General features: G+C 40.6%; 2 protein-coding genes across 3 annotated transcripts; both read left to right on the top strand.

Moving 5' to 3' along the window:
- The first annotated feature begins 1,338 nt into the window (after window positions 1-1,338).
- Window positions 1,339-15,231, top strand: LOC105392754 (glutathione hydrolase 1 proenzyme). 2 transcript variants are annotated; one of them, XM_048622526.1, is made up of 10 exons: window positions 1,339-1,492; window positions 4,866-5,039; window positions 6,379-6,514; window positions 7,390-7,661; window positions 8,574-8,774; window positions 9,037-9,301; window positions 9,634-9,824; window positions 11,273-11,513; window positions 12,764-12,877; window positions 14,435-15,231. In XM_048622526.1, the coding sequence occupies exons 1-10, from the start codon at window positions 1,485-1,487 to the stop codon at window positions 14,588-14,590; spliced, it is 1,758 nt and encodes a 585-aa protein (XP_048478483.1). In that variant the 5' UTR covers window positions 1,339-1,484; the 3' UTR covers window positions 14,591-15,231. The 2 variants fall into 2 exon arrangements, with proteins under 2 accessions (XP_048478483.1, XP_048478484.1); XM_048622527.1 differs by having other exon boundaries at window positions 1,478-1,492; window positions 4,862-5,039.
- A 755-nt stretch (window positions 15,232-15,986) lies between these two features.
- LOC105386699 (replication protein A 70 kDa DNA-binding subunit) lies at window positions 15,987-22,967 on the top strand. Its single transcript, XM_048622435.1, has 11 exons — window positions 15,987-16,143; window positions 16,231-16,478; window positions 16,713-16,961; window positions 17,408-17,570; window positions 18,710-18,914; window positions 19,409-19,518; window positions 19,863-19,934; window positions 20,308-20,462; window positions 21,272-21,530; window positions 22,056-22,250; window positions 22,820-22,967. Exons 1-11 carry the CDS (start codon window positions 16,111-16,113, stop codon window positions 22,928-22,930), a joined length of 1,800 nt encoding a protein of 599 aa, XP_048478392.1. The 5' UTR covers window positions 15,987-16,110; the 3' UTR covers window positions 22,931-22,967.
- Window positions 22,968-27,697: the final 4,730 nt, after the last annotated feature.

The raw sequence follows: 27,697 nt of genomic DNA, 5'->3' as shown, positions 1-27,697 counted from the left end.
GCTAGCCCTGTAACTGACAATTAATACAGATTTTAGGGTCTAGCTAGATTGTGAAGGTAATTCAATATGAATGTACTTATTAGTAGGTACTTATGTATATGTAGTTTGATTCCTAGAAGTCCTGCTCTGGATCTTATTCCTCTTGGCAATTATATTATTATAAGAACAGTTTAACTGATGACACTCGTTTATTCAATAGAGCTAGTTAATATCTGTAAACCTACCTTTAGTAAAATGTACTTGTAAACTGTCTTGCTATAAGCACACATTTTCTAATAAAAATAGGAACTTTCGTTTCGTCATAAATTATTGGATGCATAGACCTAATTGGATGCTATTTTCTGGCACACATTTCAGGGAATGTAATGTACTTATTTACTTTTTTTCTACAGGGTGAAAGGGACTGAGAGCTAGGGTCATCAATATCATAAACTACTTCTACTCGACAACTTTCGGAAATTCGCACAAAAAAAAAATCCACCCTGATTGCAAACGACTCTTCAAAAGCTGAGTGTCGTGAATATTTCTAAAAGAACATTTTAATCACTTGTCGTGCACGGAAAATGAATAATAATGCGTATAAGTAATGTTACAAAGACCCGTACAAATCGTTTATCTCTTCATTGTGAAACTTGTATGGAGGCTGGAGACACTTTTGTATTACCTAACACTAAGTAGGATATCTGTCTGTATGTTCATAGTTCATCGCTATTGTCCAAGTACCTACCTAGTGTGGGTTAGTGACCGTAAAGTATCACTTCGACTTGCTAAAACTTTATCTAAGTATAATAGTGTCTGTTACTTTGTTTTTGCTTATTGTTTGCATTTCCAGTGGGTAAAAAGAAAAAAGGGGGAATGTCTAGACGATTAGAACAGAACAGTTGCATCTGTGATGGATGAGGCTAGTATCTGCCTGTACCAGGGAAATGAGAAGTACCTACCTACAGGTAGAGAGGCCAAGAGTTCGTACAACTGAAGACAGGCGGAAGAGGCGGTTAGTAGTAGTAATAGTTCCCTCTACACCTGTGGGGTGCCATACGATTGCGAGTAAGTGCAACCACATGCTCGGAAAAACTCCGTTTCCATTTACATCTGTCAACTGTACCTCTATTGTAATGCATTTTGTGCCATTTATTACATTATAGCCATTATAGCGAGAGCCAGAGGCGCTGCTAAAAAAAATAGTATGAATCTGGCGGAAGTAGCATTCCACAATAAACTGTGCCATTTCATATTCAACTAACACTATCGCTTAGAAAACGTTCAGTTGGCCGGAATACGGCTCTCTGACCAAATTGTGACGGCAGTGGTACCTACTAGCATCGGCAATGAATGAATGGTCGCGATTCGCGAACTCGCGGCCTGCCTAGTGCCTACCTGCGATCGTATCAATGGAAATGGTTAAACTCTGCGCGGCTTGCGCGGGCAGATAATCGCCAGTTAGTGTCTGACCGTGCGCGCGCGCACTTGTGTCAACTGTCAACATGCTGAGGTGAGATACGTTCGAGTTCTTTATTCAAAAATATCGGTTTAATTACGTTTTTATCAATGGTAATTTGTTGTGTTGTGTGTGTTTGCTAGTCTCAGGTCTGTAGGTAGGTACTTATTGTTATTTATTAGTACGTTTATTAGTTTAGGTCTACTTCATTGCTGACTGAGAAATACAATAACTTTGCTATACTAACGATACAACCTATAAATACAATAGGTACCTAACTACCTACTAGTTAACTGTGCAGTGATTGTGGCACGGAAAATCTTTTTTCAACTTCAGGGTACTTAACTGAAATGATGTAAGTACCTAGTGTGCCTACTACTTACCAAGTAGGTACCTACTACCTAACAGCTGGTCCCGCGAGCTCCGCATCGCCTTAAAAAGTTTTTACGTGAAAAGTAGACTGAGTATTCAGCTACCTAACGTTCATACTAAATTTCATCAATATAGCCCCAACCGTTTCCTGTGAAAGAGCAACAATAAACTCCATTATTGAGTCCATTACTCACAAACTTACACGTTGTAGGATAATTATGTAGATTGTACCTATCTCAATCTAAAATACAGATAAATTTTGTTACTTAGTATGTACTTAACAAATTATTAATTCCTACCTAATACCAAATTAATGATCATGAAGCGCAATTTTGACTACCTATTTAGTTACTTACTAAACTTACTATTTATTATAATAATTAACTACGTGATGGTGCCATTCTAATTCTAAGTAGGTAGTTTACAACCCGGTATCGGTAAATAAGTATAGCCGCTACGTTATGTAGGGTAGACCTTTAGCTTGCCTGCGCAAAGATCACTGATAAAGTTACCCCCCAAGTAGCCAGTACAGGGACTTCTACTATAATTGCTAAATAAAACTTAGGAATTAAATGACGACCGAATGGCGTAGTGGTTAGTGACCCAGACTACTGAGCCGAAGGTCCCGGGTTCGATTCCCGGCTGGGGCAGATATTTGTTTAAACACAGATATTTGTTCTCGGGTCTTGGGCGTTGATATTTATATTTAATATGTATCCATCTATGTTTTGTGTAGATATATCAACTGTCCGATACCCATAACACAGGCTCTGCATAGCTTGGGGTCGGATGGCCGTGTGTGAGATGTCCCCACATATTATATTATTATATTATATAAATAAACCTACAAAATATTGCTAAAAGAGTGACCCGCGAGCGTCGCATCATTGCACCTGGCGGTCGCAGTTCGCAGTGCGCCCTGAGTGGGTCGAGGCCAAGCCACGACCACGGGCTCGCGCTCTCGCGAGTCACTACACTACTCACTACACCTCACCATTATTATAGCCTCTAATGTAGACTAGCTTACGAAAAACAAAGTTTCAGATGTCCTAGTGGAGGTTTTTCAAAACCGTTCGAGCCGGGAAAATCTATTAAAGTATTTAGTATAGAGTAGGTGGCTACAGGTTGTCAAAATGTACTATTTGGCCAAGGCAACAATATTAGATACGCTGATATGCACTAATGATTAATGACTATGTAAATCGCATCGAATAAAGCTTTGCTAAATCGCACTGTGACATATCTCTGTGCTCGCATATAAAAAAATATAAATCGAACTTCACGTAAGTTCGTTTGATCATAAATTATCGCTTTAGAAACGCTAAGTTAGCCAGAATAAGGCCTTCGTCTCGTGTGTTTTGGACTTCAATGGTTACTTATCATTATTTACAATAAGTAGGTACAAATCTTTATAGGTAGTCAACTAGAGCGGTGGTAGCGCAGTCGGGTAAGCGCCCGCTTCTCACGCCAGAGATGCGAGTTCGAATCACGGCGCTGACATGTACTTACCAAGGTCATTGAATTTAAGTACAATGTATAATTTTTCTCTTACGATGAAACCTGCATATGTAGATTTAGCACATCTAGATTATAATGTGAACCCACCCACCAACCCGCAGTGGACCAGCGTGGTGGGAAATGGTCGTGCAGCTTAGGAAGTCAGTTTAGACCTAGGGGATATGCGCAAAGGTTCCATTCAAGAGAGCCAGGTGCAGGTACCACACCCCCACAGAGAATATAATAGAATACACCGTTAACTGTTACCTACATGATAATCATAGGTACTTATACTTAACTTACACATAAGGTATGTAACAGTTACGGGTAATTATGTTTAACATTTCTTTACAAATGTTAATAAAGCGGTAATAATAGAAATGCACACTACATAGGTAGTGAAATTATTTAAACTGTCTATTTATCTTGGTAGTTGGTACATATTATACGGTTATTGAGATGCAGTCCTCAAGTCACGCTGGTCCGCTGGTATCATCTGCCGATTCAGAACCGATGGCCTTTGGGTTTAGGCGGTTCGCTAGGTCTGGACGCATCGCTATCAATGCGTTTGATATCCACCAATCATAATATACTTAAGCTTCAAGTATTAATTACTTAATAAGTATTATAAATATTAGTTGGTCCAAATGGCAGGATGGTTCGCATTTTTTCACATATCATATCAGATGGAAAGGTTCCGTTAGGTTCCCTGCTCAAAGGAAACGCAAATCACAACGGTACTTTTCGTCCTAGTAGGTACTCGTGCTGAACTTTTACAGCTGGTTTTCCCTCCCTGCTGGATAATGCAATTAGAGCAATAGGTATATTTTTTACTTTTAATCTATCGTGACCTTCTATTTTCCTATGTTTTTGTTTTTGTCATACTAGAAGCCAGTCAGACCTGTTGCACAGTAGTAAAATATTCGGAATACCAAATCTGGACTCGTATTGCACAAGCACAATGCACATAATATTACGCAAGCGAGTTCTTAATTACCAAGGTGATATTTATAATGTATTTTTGTAGATAGGTACATATACCTACTACTACATCCGAGTCTGCTGAATGCAGCAGGTAATCACCATATAGTTTCATGAAAACACTGATTCTGCCAAGGACTAGGTGCTATAGGTACGCTGAACAGGTCTATCTGTGTAGTGAACCCGTAACCCTTGAACCAGTGGGAATGGTACCTACACCCAATCATTCAACAGGTAAGAGATACGTTCCTTCATCATACATCCGCATCCACATTGTTCTAGGACATAGAAACTAAGAACAATAACGGCACGTTTCCAACCTATTTCACTATTTCGAATACTTAATACCAAAACTCAACCTCCATCGACTAGAAAACCATAGAAATATTCATCCTACCCAATGACGGATCCTACCGCGACATCACCTGTCATTTGTCAAACATCCACAATCACAACACAAACTTGCATTCTCAATCTTCATTCAATAAAAACCGCAAAATTAATCCTATTCCACTTTTTGCCAAATGTTGGCGCCAACCTCGTCCAATCTGTGAAGCTGATCGTTTGCCGTAGGCAGTGTCTGCACGGGGCGCGCGGCGCGGGTGGGCGGCGCGCTGTTGGGGCTCGCGCTGGTCGGCGCGCTGGTTGCCGTGCTGGTGCTGCAGCCCTGGGCGCCGCCGCCACAGCAGCGAGTGCGCTACCAGAGTGCTGCGGTTGCTGCTAATGGATATGAGTGTGCTAGTGTTGGCAGGTCAGTTGAACAAACTATTTATTTTTCCTTTATCCATGATGAAGTAACTAAGTTAGCAGGAACCGAAGAACTTCGAGATCTCAAAGTGTGCAGTGATTCTAAAGTTCCTCCCGCTACATCCACCGTAAGGATGCATTCTCATTAGGCAAACTGTTAGCCACCGACTGGGTTAGCGGCGTATCGTTGACAGTTCGCGATTTTTGCGCTCACTCTACGCAATCCGCAAAGTCACGTCGCGTCGTTGTCGTCGGTCGGCTAAGCGAGTAAGCAGTTTGTCTACTGGGAACGCAGTCCACAAAAATATGACTAAGCAAAAAACTGAGGAGGCTCTACTACGGGTGATGGTAGTGGTCATGGCCGACATCAGTCGGCATGCATCATCATTAACTAAAATATTTCTCAGTTACTTATAACTTTGGTCTATTAACTAAGTACTTAGGTACTAAGGTAGTAAATTATACTTAGTGCCAGATTCAAAATCAAAATATATTAGATCTTAATTATAGGGATTAATAGCATTCCACTACTATCTCTCCTCTACTCAACTTGAATAGTTTTAAAATCAATCCTGAAACTAAGTATGATATGAATAATATCTAAGCATGCGGGGTATCGATACTGATATCTAAACTTATCAACTTATTTATCTTTATCTAACTGCAGATCTCTAATAAAGCCACGTGTGAAGGATGATGACACGAGTTGGTAGATTAACTTCGTTTCCTATACGCCATGGCACTTGTGTTGAAGAATTAATGCTTCGTCATTGTCTGCTATTTATTTTTGGCCAAGTCATTGTTTGGCGTAAAAATAAGTTATATCATGAATTCATTGCATCAAGTGCTAATTTGGTACCTATCAGTTACGTGTAGGAATCGTAGGATCATTGAGTCAGGACCCTGGAGAATTTGGTTATACCTAAGTAGTTCTACGCCTAGTCGTATTTTAATCGTCTCCAAATCACAACAATCAATTCGTAGAACCTTTCTGCATAGCTAAATTTAATTAAGGCTGATTGAGTTGAAACGAACCTAAAAATTTAATCAATTTCCCTGCTCTCGGCTATGGTTAGATAAGCAAGACCAAAGATAATAATGGTCCTTGCACATTATATTATATAAAGCAGATGACCATAGAGCCCTATTGGTGATGACCCTCCAGACCTTAGGGTAGCCGGTAGTGGGTGGATGCAATGAGGACGGCCGAGGACCGAGTATTGTGGCGCTCCTTGGGAGAGGCCTATGTCTAGCAGTGGATGATTATTGGCTATTATGATGATGATGATGACCCTCCAGCGCTCATCTCGACCGCTTACACTACTTCTTGCTTGTGTTGCTAGATCGATACTAGAGAAGAATGGGTCGGCGGTGGACGCGGCTATTGCGACGCTGTTCTGCGAGGGCATCTCGTGCGCGCAGTGCATGGGGCTGGGGGGCGGGTTCCTCGCCACCGTCTATGATGCCGGCACCAAGCAGGTGAGCCCTATTTAAATATCTTTACTTATATAATATTATAAATGCGAAAGTAACTGTGTCTGTCTGTCTGTCTGTTACTCTTTCACGCCAAAACTACTGAATGGATTTAAATGAAATTTGGTATACATACGGTCTAGACCCTGGGAAAAAACATAGGCTACTTTTTATTCCGGAATTCCCACGGGAAAACTTTTTAAGGCGAAGCGAAGCGCGTGGGAACAGCTAGTAATGAATAAGTATGTGTGGACATTTCACACAGCAGTTACATGGGTGTCGGACAGCTGATATTAACTACCCAAATGTATAGATACATATTAAATAGATAAACGACAACCACCGCCATAGCTACGGTGCCGTCTAACTATATGTAAGTACATGTATTGAAGGTGGAGGTGATTGGCGCAGAGATGGGTGGTAGAACGGAGTGCTGGGCGGCAATACAGTACGAACGAAGGGTTTGGTTAGGGGCTTCCAATCTATTGGTGGATTATATTATTATGTGACCTGCCACGCTATCGCTTCTCTCTGCCCCAGTGGACAGGCAGCTTGCATTCGCCATACCAATATTATATTTAGTAGCAACTTTATCTTATCTAGATGTTATAGATTGAACCTTGGAGCGTGTCTTCTCTTAGTTCTCTTATCTAGGGCTTTATCTAAAACTTTAGATTCTAAAGGCTTATGTTGGATTAACCGTAAGTATTAGATCATTAACGAGTAACGACATAAATTTCTTATTAGATTTTCAAGGTAGTTAGCTCCGTAATATTTGAATCTATCGCGAACTCTATTAACTCAAACTTACTGCAATCTTCAACAACTAAACTCGTAAACCATCAGCAAATCCACGCCTCACATTTCACACTCACCCCCAGGTCCGAGTACTAAACGCTCGCGAGCGGGCCCCCGGCCGCACCACGCGAGACATGTTCAACAACGCCTCGTCCACCGTGGGAGGCCTAGCCATCGCTGTGCCAGGCGAATTACGAGGCTACGGGGAGCTACACAAGGCTTACGGTCGCCTGCCCTGGGCCGACCTGGTCAAGCCGACGGCAGAGCTGTGTCGGAATGGGCATCGGATCACAGAGTACATGGGACGGGTGTTGAAGACGCATAGGGACCGCATCATGGCTGAGCCGTCTATGAGGTATGTGGAGAAGTTGTTAATAAATTAGGAAGCATGATAAAATTGTGACCAAAATTAATATTTTCTTGTATGGATACTGGAGGGCTGAGGAGAGAGTGTAGTGATTGAGCCCTAATTAGCCAAGCAGTAGGCCTATGGTCGTGGTAGTTACTTACATAAAATTAGCTCAGGCATTATTTAAAACCATAAAATTTTATGTACCTAACTAGTTAGGTTTTAACATCAGCTTGTGATGACTGATGACGTAAATGATCCTATTTATTTCATATCTTGGGTAATAGTAATAACTACCAAGGCATTTCATTTTATGACTCTGCATTACGAGCCAATCTGATAACTTGGTTAATACCTAAGTATTATGATCAGAGCTCTGGCACTACCGGCGATATAACCAGTACTTACAGCCACTGATGATACACTAAACCCAATACTAGGAATTTCATGTAATACTATTTTATGACGCAAGTTCCGCCCGCGTACACGACTGTACCAAGTTGTGCCAATCTCTCAAACACGACGGCTCATTCCTGTGGTTTGATCAATTGCTACCAATTTTAGAGCGTCAGTAATAAGCTTGTACTTTTGCCGCTTTAAAAATTATAATGATAACTAAGCAGGGACTTACATAATAATGGAAGCTATAACACCTGATCACAAATTATACTCTTTACAAAAAGGCAAAAAGTCCTTGATTGTTTTAATACATTGCCAAAAAACAATAGTACGTATCTGGATGAGGAAGAAAGGTTGCTATGCTGAGCTGAAATTCATGATATTTGTACATAATATCTATTTATGTAATTACAAACAGTCACATACGGCGCAACGTCTTCTCCATGACCGCTAACAATTCTGTACAATGTCCGATGGAGATCACCGCTTACATCTCTGACTCCTACCTTTCCCCCGCAGTGAACTCTACGTGAACCCTCTCACGGGCGACACATACAACGAGGCTGACCTGCTGAAGGAGCCCAAACTGGCGCAGACGCTGGACATCATCGCGACGGAGGGGCCGGACGCCATGCACAACGGATCACTCACTGCGGCGTTTGTTAGGGATATCGAGAGCTTTGGCGGCATTGTCAGTGTGGAGGACATGAATAATTTCAGGTGAGTGTTTTTCTGAAAGTTTAAATAAAAAAGGAATAATCGCATTTAAAATATTTTGTCGCCACTTTTCAAGACTTTCAAAATCTACGAAAGACTAATGGCTGCGCCAGAAAATATTTTATCATATTGATACTTCCTTGTCTATGGGATTTTGATGCCACTTTTATTTGATTCCTTAACAGCTTTTGAAATGACAATAAAACAGTCACTATTCCAGATTCCCATTCTTGAATCGTTCGCTAAACGTATCCAACCTCCACAGACCAGAATGGCAAGAGCCCATCGAAGTGAAGCTATCAGAGGGCAACACGCTATACTCCGTCCCACTGCCGGGCTCTGGCTCAGTCCTGGCCTTCATCCTCAACATGCTGCAAGGCTGGGTGGGCGCCGGGACGGAGGCTGAGGTCTCAAGTGATCTCTACTGGCATCGGATCATAGAGACCTTCAAATACGCGTACGCCAAGAGGACTGGTTTGGGCGATGAGAACCGCCCCGCTGATCCGGAGATCCCTTATAGCATTACTGAGGTGAGTGCGCTGTCTGTGTTTGTAATAGTGCCTTTACAGAGTAAAAAGGCTCAATGATTTCCCCTGATAGTATAAGAGAGCTTCTTGATATTTTCCGATTTGTTTCAAATGCTATATTTTTGAATAAACTGTGCAGGTATTAAGAGTTTGACAAGTCAGTGAGGCAGCGATATGATGATAATAATTGCGCTTATTTAGAATCGCGAATGCTATTGATAGCAGGACTTCATCATCATCATGCGATGGTAAATCTGCAGGCTGGCCTTCTTGTAATCAGACCAACCCTTTAAACCATTTCTCATAGCAATACTTTACTCCTCCTCTCTACACAGTTGGAGCGCAACCTGTCCTCCCCATCCTGGGCGGCATCATACCGCTCCGCCGTCGATGACGCCCGCACCTACAACGACTGGAAGCACTACGGGGCCCTGTTCGAGGGCGCCGACGACCACGGCACGGCGCATGTCGTGGTCGTCGCGCCTGATGGAAGCGTCGTGTCGGCTACCAGTACTATTAATTACATGTGAGTAGGTACAAGGATAACGTTTTTAGGCAAGCTTAATAGACTAAGGTTTGTCAGCTTTGGGAAAGAATAGGCCATTCAGATTAGCGTCGCTGACTGCCTATGCCTAGCCTAGGGTGCGCTAAACCCAATGAAATAATAATAATTTTATTTAACTTTTGTAGAACTAATTGTAACTAATTGTGAGGTTTAAGACGCGTCAGTTAGTTAATTATTGTCAATAACTATTCATGTTTTCATTCACAAAGTAGGTATAAGTAACTTAAAGCAAGTAAGTACCTAAGTTTTGTTATAAATAATGTATTTTCCCATGGAGTTTATTTTATTGTTTAAAAATAACTGATAACGACAGCTATCTACGCAAATAAATATCTAATCTACGATTTAATCCCCAATCCATCTAATCTAATCTTTAATTACACAGCGATGTGGGTATTATTGTTTCTATTTGCGCTCGCGCTAAATATCATTAAATTAAATCTTTAATATATTTAATTAAAGTATTTAGTCTGTTTAGTTAACATTTACAACGTTATAAAATTAATTTGATCTATCTGTTTACAATACATTTTATACATATTATTATGACACTTACATAAAAGCTAGTTTAAATATTTAAACAGAATAACGTCTTAATTAACAACGTACCTAATTGGTAAATACCCGATTTAAAATGCTTCGATAATACGATAGGTAGGTGAGGTTTAACTAAATACCGTCGACATAGCATTACAACCGTAATGATGGAAAGAACCTATAAGAGTAAATACCTATATGTCTAATAGGTACATATGTATACATAATTTACTGATGTTTTACATAGCTATTGACGCTATTGCAGTGAGGTTCACATACATAGTATAATGCCACTGTAGGAAGTGGCCCGCTGGCCTCAGAACTGACCTACATCAATAGCGCCAATTTGGACCAATGAGGTTTCGGTTCGCTGCCAAGTGAAAGTGTAATGGACACTTTTTGAAAGTGAAATTTTGATAGGTTTTTTATGTAATGCGATCTTATTCAATCGAGTGCATATTTTTTACAACGAATAACGAATATAATAGTGTACGTCACTCGAAATATTCGCTCGTAATGCTTATTCAGCGATTGTCATTTGTTTTCTTAGCAAATAAGGAAGGACATCTCAAATAATGCATGTTATGTCCAATCTTGAATACCTTGAAAAATAAGACGAGGAAAAACTTGGCCTACCTTTTTCCTGTCGTAAACAACAGACTTTCTGACTTTATACACCTTCAAAGAGACCCTGAAAGGGCTTTAAAATTTACTTACTTAGGTACATAATTTTATATTGCAATTTATGACCTCTGTTCTATGTTGGCAGCCCTCATTTGTCTGTTCAATACTTAGTCAAAAATATTCCCCGAAGACCACTCCATCATTTATTTATTTATTTATCATCACTTACTCACACCCCACCCCCACAGCTGGGGCAGCATCCGGCGCTCGACCTCCCTCGGCGTAATGCTGAACAACGAGATGGACGACTTCGCCATCCCAAACCGCGCGTCAGCATACGGCATGCCGCCGTCGCCAGCCAATATGCTGGGACCCGGGCTGCAGCCGCTGAGCTCCATGACCCCCAGCATCGTATTGGCTGCTGACGGGACGCCGGCGATGGTGATTGGTGCTGCGGGCGGCACGAAGATTACTACGCAGGTTGCGCTGGTGAGTGGCTTTGTGTACACGTGTAGAGTCAGCAAAAGAGATCATTATCACAATACTGTAACCCCACCGCAAACACTAAAAAAAATTATTAATCTATCTTCCATTTCTGAGTCTTATTTTAGGATCAGACTGTTTTTGCAGGGGTAGCATGGCAAACATATATATTTTGCAGACTCTATCTAGTCCAAAAACTCGTAAAGTTACCATAGTAAGTGGGTCTCTGTAAGTGGGTAATAGCGGGGCTGTTATTTCATTATAGGTTACTCTAAGTTTACCGAGCAGTCACTAGACTAGAATTAAGCTCTGACTAGAGCAGTCACTCAATCGGTAGGTACCTACGTTACAAAAAGATAAAATAAATGTCGTCAATACCGACCTACCTACCTACCTACTAAATGGTGGTATTTTTTGTAAGTCTTAATATAATTTAAGGAACAGAGAATAGAACTGAAAAAAACATAATTGAATGTTCACGACATAGTTAAAAGTTTATCTTGCTAACGATGATGCGACGACTACTTATTGTTCTTAGATGACTAAAACTAAAATGATGATTTTGTCCCTGTAAAGAAAATACTTACAATAAGTAATCATTGCGGTTTTTCTCATTTTATACGCTAATTACCACGACCATCACCACCTTTGAATTGATCATAATGATTTTCCAAGAAATAATGTAGGTAGGTACTTAGCAGGTAATTAATAGAGTGGCTTAATTAGTTAGTACTTAGGTGTGTGTTTGTTCAAATGGTTTGTGCAAGTAACGCGCCAATTTATAATGTGATAAAAAACCTGTACATTCACATGAGTGAGTCATGTCATGGTCTTTATGTGGAATGAAATTCATTTAAATTGTTATCGAAAGAAAATATTTTTTAAGCACCGAAGTAAATTTTACGAAATGGGTCGGCTACTAATTAAATTCCACGGCTTTACACCTACCGTAAAAGACGCAACACTCTGTTCGTAGATTTATGGATGTCCACTTCTGCTTCCGGCTTCACATCATCTTACCTAGGTACTTGTTGTGTTAATCTGGAATAGCACTATCATAAGTAGCAGTAGTGAAGGGATCTTTCTACTAATAGGGAGCTAGTGATTCTGATGTTTTATGTTCAAATATTTTTATACCTCCCCTCAACTCACACAAACTAGACATTTTGAGACCAGGCGCATACATAGCCATACATCCTTGCACCCCAAGTGAAACCACGTAATTCATCACCTATCCTTGTCTTTGTCTCCCGCAGGCGGCGCGGCACGTGATGGTGGAGAAGCAAGACTTCCCGGACGTGGTGCAGCGGCCGCGCCTGCACCACCAGCTGATCCCCATGAGGGTCGACTACGAGGAGGACTTCGATCCGGTGAGTACATGCTGCATGTAACTATACGCGGACGTGATTGGTTAGTGGCTAAGGGATACGGAATCGACCAATCATAATATACTTACCCTGATTTCGGTAGGTGTACACCTACCGAGTAGAGTGGCGAGACAGTATCCTCGGCCGATCATCGGCCAATGAACGACTAGCAATTTAACGAGTGCTGGGTTAAGGATACTGTCTCGGTTATAATACGCAGCTGACGCTACATTTGGACGTAGTGTAGGTACCTGCCGAAATTACAAAGTGTAAATTTATAGGGTACTTAATAGGTCATATACCTCGTTTACATTCAGCCGAAGTGAGCAGGGAAGTGGGCAGGGAAGGCGGCAGGGAAGTGGGCAGGGCAGTGTGTAAACACACACTCCTCTCGATCCTGCTGCAGCAATATTTAGGGAATTATTGCCGGCAGCGCGAGGGGCAGCGGCAGGGGCTGAATGTAAATGGGGTAATAGGTATATGCGGACCAAATAGTTCGGAATGTTACTTCCAACTTCCATTAGACAACTGAAGATAGATAGATCATCTAGGTAGGTACATGTACTTACTTTCCGGTTTCAAAATAATATTTAATAAGTAGAAAAACTACTAATTTCCCTATACGATTAGCGGGTGTTTAACCTAGTTTTAAATGCAAAAATACAGCCAAGCGATTACTGTCCATTGTGATCATAACATTGAGCTATGAGCCATGAACTGTACATAACACTCCACAATAGTGCATGACATCCTTTTGTACGAGTATCACATAACGACGGGTTGTGTAAATTATAAACTGTGATATATTGGTAGACAGCAGTAGTTTAGTTAATGGTAATAAGTACATACTACATCATACCTCAACAGCTACCTAATATTCATGAATACCAATTCATCTGTTTCGTCGTTGCTTGCGTTGAATTCGTACAATTATTTTGCTTCGAAAGCTACATATATAGTTACTTACATATTTATATGTATTTAAAAGATTAAAGTTATAAAATAATCAGTGAGAAAGTACCTACCTGAGTACCAACTTATCTATCTATTTACATTTTATTGCTCGTAGCTCTGGCTGACTGATCCAAATGAACACAAGATTGTATTTAGCTTAATTATTTTGTCCCAATCGGCACGTACGTACCTACGTCAGCTTATCAACTAGAGGGGAAATACATTGTGAGTACCTATTGGTACTGGCTTTACTTAATCACAAGCCTTCTCATAGTTTGAGAATACGTATGGTATCTCGGATTTGGATGGAATTCTAACGAGGAATTAACGTTCAAGTGAGGTTTAACAATAATCGATAACAGACAATAATTGAAACTATATAGGCAAGTAATGTTGTAGGTACACTCGTGAAATATTTAATTATGATTCCATGATCTATCTTATTTTGGGCTTCATCTAAATACTTGAGCCTCCTGCAAGACTTGAGTGTTATTGCCATAATCCCCATACGCTTGGCAGGCATAGCAGTCAGGCTCACTACCACTACGCCATCCTTTCGTCTATCTACCCTATTCATCTAACTTTAAATTATGTTATTTTTTCCAGAAAACCATATCCTCACTTCAAGCGAAAGGACACGAGATCAACTCGCTATCACCGACGGCTGGGTTCGCGGCGGTGGTGGGCATAGCGCGAGACAGCGACGGATACCTGGTGCCACAGACTGACAAGCGAAGAGTTGGCAGCATCGACGGATTCTAAAATACACTTTAGACCTCCTTTTAATACAAACTATTTAGATACTGGCACCGAAACGTTCAAATCGTTGCTTATACAAACTCAACGTTGGATCAAATGCTGAGCGGAATATGTAAATATTGACATTAGTTATTCAACGTTTGTTCTAACGTTGGATTTAGTAACAATGTAGAAGGGTGACCATCATAATGCGAAGCAGTAGGATTTGAGTGGCGTGTAAATCAAGTATTATTTATTACATATTGCTTTATGTAAGTAATCCGGCATTTCTTTCATTAATTTATGAAATACTTAAATAACAGTATGAAATTCTTAACTAACTATCTATAACTAGGGTTTCACTTGTTTTGTTAAATCTCACGTAGAGAATCAGCTCTAGGTGTCCCATCAATCATTATTTGCATTTGTTTTACTTTTTCAACATCGTATTCTGTAGATAGGGTGATTCATAAATAATTTGTTTTTTAATATAATAATTTTATATGAAACATTATACCTAATTTCTTAGTTTTACTTTACAATAATTTTATAAGTTAGGTAAACTTACCTCAAGTCGTTAATAATTTATTCATAGTTACCATGTTATTTGCTGTGATGTTTTGTGTTTTGTAATATAATAAAATATTTGCAAAATGAAATGAAAATGTACGTTTTCTCCTACACATTTATTAAACTCTGCCCTATGTAAAAACCTGGTAAAACCTACCTTGGTAGGTTTTTCGTTACCATTCGACCAAACTGATTTTACAGGGTGTTGCAAAAACGGTATAAGGGCAAAGCTGAAAGGGGGTGACTCAGGGGGCCATTCTGAATAACTTTGGTTCTACAACTTTTGAAAAACTTTTTTTGCAATAACCTATAGTTAGTTAAATAGATAGCTTCGCTTTGTCTTAAAGGTAGTAACTATAATAGCTGTTCTATGAAAGAGAGTAAGTTAACATCGCGTAACTTTGTATAGCCACGATCTCGTATGCCGTGAAGCTTGTACCCAGCAACTATTTATTTCTACTCTACTTCGTACTTACCATGGAAGTAATAAGTAACTGTTGTAATAGCAAGAAACATAAAAAATAGGACTTCTCTAAGGGTCTAGCTAGACAGACGGACCGCATTTCAACTGCAATCCAACTGCAAATTGCAGTTCAGGTGCAGTTTGAATGCAGTTGACACGACTGCAATAGGACTGCAAACCAAACGCGAAGTCCGATTGCGAATAAACTTACAACCTGCAACATGAGGGTCAGGACTCAGAATAATAATTTAAAAATGTATTTTGATGCTGGTTTAATCGCAGCTTACTCTGCTCTAGTTGTCATTTTCATAATGACAGCTGATAAATGTCAATGTCAACTGTCAAGATTTTGTTTTTACAGTTTTGGCGGTTTTCGTTTCCATTAACGCGTTTGCGGCTTTTTTTACGATTTTGCAGAAAGCACGCAGAAAGTATCCAGTATTGAAGCGAATTATTGAGTATTTCCGGCCCCTCATATATTAAAACATAACATTTGTTTACAACTGGAAAGATGACACACAATCTTTCCGAAGGTTCACTTGAGGTAAGTTTCCGATCCGGCTGAAGTAGCCAGTATGAACTCCGTAACTCCAATAACATCGTACCCTTTACCTTTGTGATTGTATTCTAGGTGATAATGAACGGTGGCCACTACGACAAGCCCATAATGCAAGTGCTGGGCAGCAAGAAGATCCAAGGCAGTGGAGCTAACGAGAGGTTTAGACTGCTGGTGTCTGACGGGAAGCACTCTCACAGCTTCGCCATGCTCGCGACGCAGCTCAACGAGAAGCTGCTGACGGGCGAGCTGTCCGACTACTCCGTGGTGCAGATCGACCGCTTCGTCACATCCCTGCTGAAGAACACAGGGAAGGGGGAAAAGTGAGTGCTTTTCTTTTGTTATAAACTGATGTTTGTGCTGAGGATTGTTAGTGTGGGAAATGATGGTGTTTTTTTTGTTTGTAATGCTAGAGAGTAGGAAGAGCATGTACTTATCCCCATTTCACAATATTATGTAATTTTGTATTTGGGTATGTTTGTGAATGCTGTCCTAATTTGGTATTGTATTATTTTAGTGCCCTTTTCATCGAAATTAACATAGTTCTTACTTTTTAGGAGAGTAATGATAATCCTGGACATCACAATCTTAATGCCTGGTAAGGATGTTGGCAAGAAGCTGGGCAACCCTCAGACCTGGACAGAGGAGTCTGCTGCATCTGCCCCGGCCCAGCCGGCCATGCAGCCTGTGCCCAAGCCCGCCCCGGCACCGGTGGCTAGACCCGCACCCAACCCAGACATGAACAACAGTCTACTATCTACTCAGATGACTCATCCGATTGCAAGTCTCAGCCCTTATCAAAACAAGTAAGATATAAAGTCAATTGCTTGGAATGATTAATTATGTGGACATAAACAATATGTGGATATTGTTTACTATACATAGTTAATAAATGGTTTACAAAATACCTGAGGCTGCAGCATTTATATTTGGTAGCTCAGTTAAGCCATGACATTTACCAGTATTTTTTGGAATTTATGTATTTCCCATCACTCTTACATTTTACAGAGAAGGAAAGCATTGTTAGGAACCCTGCAGTGGCCTAGCATGGTGGGAAAAAGAGAGGCAGTTAAAAACTTTTTGGGTTCCATTCCAGTAAGCACAATGCACAGGGCATTTTGTAGGCTATATCCCTGCAAATAGAATATGCATCTCACAGTCACATAAAACTTTTTTTAACCTACAAATAAATGCATTCATTCACCTAATAAATACACACCATAACCTAATACCAATACTTCCTTACTTCCAGGTGGGTGATAAAAGCGCGCGTCATGTCCAAGGGCCCTATCCGCACGTGGAGCAACGCGAAGGGCGAGGGCAAGCTGTTCAGCATGGACCTGTGCGACGAGAGCGGCGAGATCCGCGCCACCGCCTTCCGCGACGCCGTCGACAAGTACTACGATATGCTGCAGGTAGATAGACACTAGAGGGCGCTCGGCAAGCACAGAGAAAATCGGACGTTGACCTTTGTTACAGTGCGAGAGTGACGGCACTATTACTGTCCGCGTGCGGCGGAGACATGCATCTACAACCAATTAGAATCTCTGCCGCCGGCGATCAAGGTTACTGTGCGAGAGTGAGGGCACTATTACTGTGCGCGTGCGACAGAGACATTAAAAAGGGCAATGCCCGTTTTCGCTGTGCTTATTGACCATGGTTTGTAGTGTTGTCTATTTTCTCTTACTGCTGGTTTCAATAACTCTATCTGTCGATAGCTAACAGTTACATTCATACGATTTTGACAGAATGCAACTTTTTATGAGTCAAAATCGTATAAAAGTAACTATCAGCTATCGATACATAGTGTATTGAAAATGGCAGTTAAAGTGTAAGAGCCATAGTAACATAATGTAGAACATACTGGGTGTCTCACTCACGAGTCACCTGCACTATACGCACGTGGAGCAACGCGAAATCGTATTCCATTCTATACTATTGTCACTTGGAGCATGTACACATTAGGCGCTTCTGACACGGTTGCATGTGTACGCCCTCGAGAGACCGCTATACCCCAAAGCGCGCTTCAAAACGCCTAAAATGTGTACAAGCTCTTAAGGTTTCAGAGCCACGGTGGCTAATAGATGACCTCCTGATATGTACCAAGGATTTCCATGGTACCTTATGGAAAACATTGTGAGGAAACTTGCATATCTAGCCCTCAAATTCATAGAACGTATTGTAAATTTAGAAAAAGCTTAAAATTGACTTAGAAACACACAAGTTTTGACTCATTACGTCAGTGAAAAAGTTGAAATTCGTATATCTCAACGTCAATTTTAAACCTATTGTAAAGTGTCAAAAAGCTCTATGAATTTGGGCGCTAGATTCTAGATGTACGCAAAGTGCATTGTACGCATTCTGTAACGACGACATCGCCAACTTATCACGTAAGTACAAATACACTAGAATAAGTACATAGGTGTCTCGCGTGAATGATGTTCCACGCGGCCTCGTTAGTACGTATCAATGCTCTGTAATTTCAAATTTATCCCTCACTACTTGCAAACTCTGCCAAATCCTCTCATCACTCAACTCTAAACCCCTACCTCAGGTGGACAAAGTCTACTACTTCAGCCGCTGCCAGCTGAAAACCGCCAACAAGCAGTACTCAAGCCTGAAGAACGACTATGAGATGACGTTCACAAACGACACGGTGGTGGCTGAGTGTATGGAGGATGCTGGGTCTGTGCCCAGTGTGAAGTTTGAGTTTGTGCCCATCTGTGATATTGCCGAGAAGAATACTGATGCGCTTATTGGTGAGTGTATAACTGGAATGTAAAGTATAAGTCGAACCAGTAAAGAAACAAATACTATAAAAAAGCTCTAGCATCGTCTGACAAGGCATAAATGGTGTTCAAATACATTCTAGCCAACTAAAGATGTGTTTCTAGATTTCGCGTAACAGTGAAAGCGCAAGTTATCTGGCCAATCATTAGTTAAATCAATAAATGAATATTTATTCAAATGAAAGATGTTTAAGGGCTAATTTTTCATTGGTCAGATAAATTTTATTTGTAAAGTTATTGTCGCATCTGAATTCGTGTTTGTATTAAACAGTTATTATTCTTATAAAATTTATTTGACATTAAAAATCTGCTCTAAATCAGAAAATCGCATTAAAATTTGTTAACTTCTTGGTTCTCAACTGTAACCCCAACCCTTACAGTTATCGATTATTAAGCATAATGCATATTATCGCATATGACCGGTCTACTTACAATAATATACCTAACAATGTTTAACCCCTTAGACGTGATCGGTGTGTGCAAGTCGGCGGGCGACGTGCAGGAGCTGACGGCGAAGAGCTCGGGCCGCCTGCTGAAGAAGCGCGAGGTCACGCTCGTTGACTCCTCCGGCGGGGTGAGTGTGGCTTGTGTCTGTATACAGGGTGTTTTTAGCAGTGTAGTGTCGCCTGCACGGGGCGCGAAACAAGACATGACAAAAATCTTGCCTTGCGCTCGCTCACATTGAAATTGGGCAAGCAATGACCGGCACGGATTTTCCCAATGGTACGATTTAGCACGTCGCAAAGTATAATATCGATGTACAGTCTATGATTAATTTCAATACACTACCACAATCGGTGTACAGTCTCCCAGAAACTCCTGCATGCTTTTAGCATGAAGTCCACCTAATTATAGATTTATTACAAAAGTATATAATGCAATAAAGTATAAATAAATATACAATAATATTTGTTCCAGGTGATAGTGACGCTGTGGGGGAATGAGGCTGAGGCCTTCAACTGCGCCTCCAACCCCGTTCTAGCAATCAAGGTATATAAAGCACTTTTCAATCAAAACTTCAAGAAGAGTACTGCTTATTTGTTTAATAACCGATGTCCATGCACTATAATGCACAAATAAAGATCTTTTAAAATATAAAACCAATCAATTATCCACTATTCGTCATAGTGCTCTCTCAAGGAGCGTATCTCCTAACGATTTCCTTCTATATAAGTATCTATTTACTTCGCAGGGTTGCCACATCCCTGCTTTCCCTATTATACAGCATCTCCAGCATTTAATGTTTCGCGTTTTTCCTATCTTTCTATTTATTTTCTATTCGCTAGGGTTGCCGCATCCAAGTTCCCCAACCATATTTCGTATTACACCTATCTATCTTCACAACCCCATCCCCTCCTCGCAGGGTTGCCGCATCTCGGAGTTCCAGGGCAGCAAGTCTCTCTCGTGCCTCAACAGCTCCATGCTGCGGCTGCAGCCGGACCTGCCCGAGGCGCACAAGCTCAGAGGCTGGTACGACAACGGCGGCGCCAGCGTCGACCTCGTCAACATCTCGGCCAAGTGAGTAGAGCTATACACTACAGGAACTGTATGATATGTAGTTATAAAGGGTATTATTATGGTACGGCGTGAAGGCTACTGCCAAGTTTATCCACATTTTTGAAATGAAAATTTTGGAGTTTGCCTATAGAAAACAATGACTTAATTTGGGCTTGTACGAAAACGGTGGTGCTAATGTCGACCTCGTCAACATCTCTGCCATGTGAGTAGTTCCAGGACCTGTAGCATAGGGCGCTATTAAGACGTGACAAGAGTTCTCCGTCTCGCTCGCTATTGAGGCTGCGTGATGTGAATGAGCGCGATCCGAAACTCTTATCACGTCTTAAATGCGCCCCGTACTAGCCCTGCAGGGCAGCAAGTCGCTCTCGTGCCTCAACAGCTCCATGCTGCGGCTGCAGCCGGACCTGCCCGAGGCGCACAAGCTGCGCGGCAGACCAAGCGGTCGACCTCGTTAATATCTCTGCCAAGTGAGTATGGTGATAGCAACGGTAATTCTTGTATACAGGGTGTAAACTTGACTACTATTTCAATGTTGTGTGGCTGGTAAGACAATAAACGTGCTAGTATCGACCTTGTCAATCTCCGATAGTAAGTGGTTTGGACAGAATAGAGTGGATATTTGCATTACACAAACAAGCTGACGAGATATTTCGACAACGGCGGTGCCAGTGTCGACCTTATTAGAAGCAAATATAACTTACAGCGGCACTCGGAACATTTATATTTTGAAATCATAGCTACATAAATTCATTTCAGGTCAGAATATTTTTTTATCAACACAGAAATCACAAAAACATCCCCATCCACAGATCCGGCAACTACACGGGAGGCAGCAACGAATGGATCACCTTCTCCGAGGCAGAAGCAAAACAGCTCGGCTCCGGGGAGAAAGGGGACTACTACAGCCTTCTCGGGGTCCTCACATTCACGTTCGCAGACAACGCGGTGTACAAGGCCTGTCCTCAAGAGCAGTGCAATAAGAAACTGGTGGATCAAGAGAATGGGCTGTTTAGATGCGAGAAGTGCAATCGGGAGTACCCGAATTATAAGTACAGGATATTGCTTGGGGTGAGTGGTTTGGTGTTTTTGTAGCTATACTGACTTTATTTTGAATCCTACTAATACCGCTCGGCATTTATTCACCCTTGCCGCAATAGACGCCAGTTACGACAGATTACACACCACAGTGTAATACGAATGGCGGTGTATCCGTTTATTGTGAGAAACTTTCAATTTTTATTTTATTTAACGTACTGTGTCACACTGTTAGGCAAAGGTTCTTCTACCTATTGCCGTGGCCGCCTCATTCTAGTTCCTACAAGAGCCGTCCAAGTGATCCATTTCGGTAGCAATTTTAGCCCACCTATCCGGCTGAACACAAACTAACGTAAATACTTACCTTCGGGTCGGCGGAGTAACCGCTGCCGCTGGCTCAGCAACTCGAAGGTGATCCCGACCCGTTGAAGCCACAGAAGGGCCACTCTATTATGACAAAAAACTAGTCTATCTCGTTGTGTTTCGTCAGTGTAGAGTAACAGAAACACATACAATGTACATAAACGTAAATAAAACTTACACTATCCCCATCCCCAGGCCAACGTATCTGACCCGACCGGCGACCAACGCATAACAGCCTTCAACGAGGCGGCCGAGGCGATGCTGGCGCGCCCCGCGGCGGAGGTCGGCCGTCTGTTCGACTACGACAAGAAGGCCTACACCGACATGTTCGAGGACGTCAAGTTCAAGACGTTTGTGTTCAAGTTCAGGACCAAGATGGAGACTTATAGCGTGAGTTTATGTTATTTTTGTTATTTGCTTCGCACCAAATTTTAATGATTCACATGAGCAAACAGCCAATTTATTAAGTAAATAGAGATATGTATTTACTTAATAAATGAATTACTAAAACGATAGATCGTACTAGGTCAGCGTGGTGGACTAGGCCTAAACTATTTCTTCATTGGAAAGAAACCTGTGCTCCAGCAGTGGAGACGTGATGGGTCATTCATGCATGATGATAATTAGTAAATATCTAATGGATTTCATGCAAAATTTTAAAGGAGCCTTCTCAAGACTCGCATAAACTATACCTAACTTATAGTTAGCGACTGACGCTAATCGGACTGGCTTTCACCATGGTCTTCCAGAGTTTGTCAAGATATAATAAAAAGTAGGACCGCAAATAAATCGATTCCAAAATGTAAGACGCTGAGGTTTCGCTGAAGTTATGTTACGAAAATGATTATATTTTTTTGATATTTAAAATAAATGATGAGAATTAGCTACTACCAGCCACCAGCTCATCAACCCAACACACCATAATTATATACCTACAACAACCCCAATTCCTCCCACAGGACGAGGCGCGCCTCAAGACGACAGTGATGTCGGCGTCGCCGGTGGACTACCGCGACGCCAACGCGCGCCTCGTGCGCAGCATCAAGGCCGCCACCGGGATCGAGGTGTAGGTGTTATTGTTATAGCTATGTTTAAGTTTGTATGGCCGTGTGCCTAGTGGACAGACTGTTAGCGGCGAGATACTGAGATAGACAGCGCGCGTAAGGGTGCTTACATAAAGAATCGGGTTCCCTGTATCTACCCGTACCGTTAACTTGATTAGGTATGCGAAAGCGCTCACTGAGAGGTTTAAAACAGGGAAATGCGCAAGCGCACTCGCAGAAAGATCAGGTTACCGGTACGGGTAGATAAAGGGAACCCAGTCTCTCTATGTAAGCAACTAAGCAACCTAACGCTGCAAACTGCGTACTAAACTAGCAGACTGTGGACACTCCTTCAAATATATGGAAGAGCGTACTAAATCGATACGCCGCAAACTCAGTCGGTCGCTGACAATTTGCCTGCTGGGGACACGGCCTAATAATAATTCATAAGTACATACATCAATGTTACCGTTGAGACCCGGCAACCACGCCACGGCATCTCCAAAACTTCGAATTTCGTCAAGCAAGAATGAGGACGCTTGTCTTGTTCATTATACTGCTCTAGGTCGATCACTAATAAAGTTTCACCTAATACGGGCAGTAGGCGGCTCTCTGTGAGCCTCGCCAAAGCAAAGTTAGCATTTATTCAAATACAAATTTGTGGATAATAGATGTGAACCCTGTAGACAGAAGCGGTTTAATCGTAGGTATGTAAAATTGTATGCATAGCTTTTAGCCTTTTCACAAGAGGCATAATAATACTGAGTATAAGCCGCCTTACTTCATGTAGTCTATTGGAAAACTAATAACAATTAAGAGTTATTTGTTTTCTATTCTTAAAATGATAGGTACCCCAATGATTATGTGATTAATGATTATAAATCGCCAATTCATAATGCTGGTTCATTATTAGTAATTTAATTAATAATTATGTATGTAAGTTCGTATTAAATATAATGTGGTTCCAAATTTTATCATGTGTAAGTTTTGTAATAAAAGTAATTATTTTTAATTTACTTAGATGTTTCTATTAATTTGTGATGTTGTAAAGGTTATAAGAAGGAAGTGAATATAAGAAAGACGTGTCTTGTTCACTAGGTACTTTATTCAATCTTGATTGATATGACTCATAATTTGGCTAAGAAAATGGACAATTTTAATACTGCTTTCGACAGCTCTGTAGGTGGCCACTCTTCTCCATAAAGAATTACAATAAAACCTGGAGCTTCCCGATCAAATAAGAAAATTCTTAACCATCGGGGTTATGAAACCTGGATGATATTAATATAAAGTATATATTATACTCGCATTGCATAGCGTAACAAACAGAGCTGCCTAAGCGTGAAAGAAAGTAGCTAATTTTACTTGAGAGTAGGGTACAAAGAAGGATATAAATATTAAATTTGTCTGCTCATACATGTCAAAAGTCGCACACATGTGGGTAATAGCCTAAAGACGTGTGAAAGTATAAGTAAAGTCACTTGTATCAATGTGCAAGCAGCCAAATTTTACTTACAGGAAATACAATAAGTTAATAATAATTTTAAAATGACTTTGTTAAAACTTAAACTTATTTTATTATTTACTACAATGGCAGTGAGATTCAACACCGATATAAATTACTGACTTCTAATGAAAATATATATTGGAACATTAGACTGCTAGGTTTTGTACTTCACAAAACTTAAATACAAAATAAAATATATAGTCACCTTAACTTAATGAAGATTACAAGTTAATTACAAGGAGTTAAACTGACAAAAACATGATTACAAAATACAATACATTGTAATTAGTACAAAGGAATAAATAGTACAGTCTTAAAGCCAAAACCAAAAACCTACGCATAGATCAACTGATATAAAACAGTCAACACTCTGGGAATGGTTGAACACAATCACTCATAAATTCATTGAATTAGATTAACTGAAGTCATTCACTATTACAGTAACATTCTAACAATATCCTTAGAATACATTTATAGTTACAATTGTTAAGATTATACTTACATACACAGTAAAGTACAACAGATTTAAATATAATATGTATTGATAATTGTTCCAGTAAACGCCCTCTCTTACTTAAAACGTTAAGAAAATATTTCCATTTTATTTTTAAAATTTAAACAATCTCAATTCCCGAAAAAGCATCCGAATATACCTGCAGAGGTAAAACTAGGTTCAACAGTAGGTTATCTACGTGAACAAACGAACATCAACCGAGGACCACTAGAGGAGATACACAACGAGCGGAGGGGTAACTTCGAAACGAAAATAAATATTCAAATATCTCAGTATTCATAGCCCGTTAATCTCATTATAATTGCATTTGATTCACAAAGAGCGGTTACACAGTTATCACACGCCGAGCGTCGAGTCCTTAGCCTACACTGTCAGCCTACACTAGTTGTGCTAACACTATTCAAGAGTCTGTAGAAAAGTTGATATATATGTTTGTGTACATTGAGCGAGGTCAGTCGCCTCTGCGGCGCCTGCCGGTCCTGGGCCGCCGCCGCCGCCGCCGCCTCCACACACGCACCACTACACTCCGTCTGAACCACTCACACACGCCAAACGCTCAAGGAAGTTACTGAAGTTGCCATTGAGGAAACCTTAGCACGTACACGAATTAGGTTGGCTATCAGAAAATTAAGGATGAAAGACCTTATATTGGTAGATATATGGCAGTTGTCAGCTAGTCATGTCCGTGCTAAAGGTTCACATCAGTAGCAACCTCGGGAGAGTGCACTAAGAAAATATTTCCATTTTATTTTTAAAATTTAAACAATCTCAATTCCCGAAAAAGCATCCGAATATACCTGCAGAGGTAAAACTAGGTTCAACAGTAGGTTATCTACGTGAACAAACGAACATCAACCGAGGACCACTAGAGGAGATACACAACGAGCGGAGGGGTAACTTCGAAACGAAAATAAATATTCAAATATCTCAGTATTCATAGCCCGTTAATCTCATTATAATTGCATTTGATTCACAAAGAGCGGTTACACAGTTATCACACGCCGAGCGTCGAGTCCTTAGCCTACACTGTCAGCCTACACTAGTTGTGCTAACACTATTCAAGAGTCTGTAGAAAAGTTGATATATATGTTTGTGTACATTGAGCGAGGTCAGTCGCCTCTGCGGCGCCTGCCGGTCCTGGGCCGCCGCCGCCGCCGCCGCCTCCACACACGCACCACTACACTCCGTCTGAACCACTCACACACGCCAAACGCTCAAGGAAGTTACTGAAGTTGCCATTGAGGAAACCTTAGCACGTACACGAATTAGGTTGGCTATCAGAAAATTAAGGATGAAAGACCTTATATTGGTAGATATATGGCAGTTGTCAGCTAGTCATGTCCGTGCTAAAGGTTCACATCAGTAGCAACCTCGGGAGAGTGCACAAACCAAGTATAATGTACAAATAAAACAACTAAACATAATAACTTATAAATAAATGAGACTCTTTGGAACGGTTACATTCGAGGTACGCGAGTAGTCTTGCGATGTAGAATGTGTTCCGCTCAGCAAATTGCGAATATCATATCCACTCGACCCACTGAGATTCGTGTCATAACCTTACTAGTAATAAACGTGGTATAATGTTCTAGATACTAGACGGTATCTTAATTTACGCCTCATAATCTGGGAATAGATCAAAAGACAAACTTGACACTATACCAGGTTTATGTGTAAGGTGGTAAACATGTAAATAGTTAAATTTTGTGGATCGAAGTTTTAGCAGAGCTGCCTCAAAGCAAAATAAATTACAAAGAATAACTTAAAGCTATGATACAAAAAAAATATAATAAAAAATATAGCCCCAATAAAGGCAATCTCACTCACCCACCGTAAGTTTATGGATATAATCACAAAATTATGTTAATCACAAAGATATCTAAACCTTACGAACATTGCCAAAAGGTTTCCTTCTCTTATCCCACCTAGCTACCCATTATATAAGATCTTTATTGATCTTATAGAATTTACTTTTAGGATTTAAAATTAATGTTAAAATAACACATAAGTAATTAAATTATAAAATAATGTGACGTTTATGTAACAGTGCAAGAATTACTACATGGTGAGCATTCATATTTACTATGATAGTTGGTATACGTCACGCTTTCGCACTGTAGCCCACTTCTACCTAGTGTTAGAAGTCCATTTTACTTAAGAATGTAATGACTTCTTATCAGGCTCATATCAATTGGCACACTTGATCTGTAATGGAAAATATCCCATAAACATTTATGCTTGACCAAGTGTCGCAACTGATTTGAGTAACAAACAACATTTTTGCGTATATGTGTAAGATTGTGGTTCGTGAACAACATAAACGTTGTTCCTAGAGTAATTACCTTTTCTGACATTATACTCATTACTATTTTAGATAGACAGCTGCAAAAATGTTGATTGTAAAATTATATTCAGATTCATAAAATTTCAGAATGTACTAAACTCCGTTCGACCAACTCTGTGGCCAGTAGAAACAATAATTGACTCGAGTATCTGAATATAACACCTGAATAACAGTGGGGTTTCAGCACGGATGATGGGGCGTGAGTCGGCCATCAGCATCCAACCTGCGTCTAACACATCCACATCAGACGCACATGTGTGAAGTTAAAGTGTAAGTATTCGTCAGTTGAGGTGTCGCCAAACATAGTTGTAGTTGTCACAAGTGGTTGAACAAATCGTGTTTACGGTTATAAATATGGCACAATATTTGCCTGACATGGTGAGCCAAGTCGCAAACATCTGTCCGAAGAACTGTGTAAGGGCTTGAACA

This window comes from Plutella xylostella, chromosome 8 (assembly GCF_932276165.1).
Source record: "Plutella xylostella chromosome 8, ilPluXylo3.1, whole genome shotgun sequence".
NCBI lineage: Eukaryota > Metazoa > Arthropoda > Insecta > Lepidoptera > Plutellidae > Plutella > Plutella xylostella.
This window is presented reverse-complemented; position numbering and strand designations above follow the sequence as displayed.

Coding starts and splice junctions, on each gene's coding strand:
- LOC105386699 (XM_048622435.1), top strand. CDS start 16,111: ATGACACACAATCTTTCCGAAGGTTCACTTGAG. Junction 20,463..21,271: donor CTCGTCAACATCTCGGCCAA/GTGAGTAGAGCT, acceptor CCCCATCCACAG/ATCCGGCAACTACACGGGAG. Junction 21,531..22,055: donor AGTACAGGATATTGCTTGGG/GTGAGTGGTTTG, acceptor CCCCATCCCCAG/GCCAACGTATCTGACCCGAC.
- LOC105392754 (XM_048622526.1), top strand. Junction 6,515..7,389: donor ATGATGCCGGCACCAAGCAG/GTGAGCCCTATT, acceptor ACTCACCCCCAG/GTCCGAGTACTAAACGCTCG. Junction 12,878..14,434: donor ACGAGGAGGACTTCGATCCG/GTGAGTACATGC, acceptor TATTTTTTCCAG/AAAACCATATCCTCACTTCA.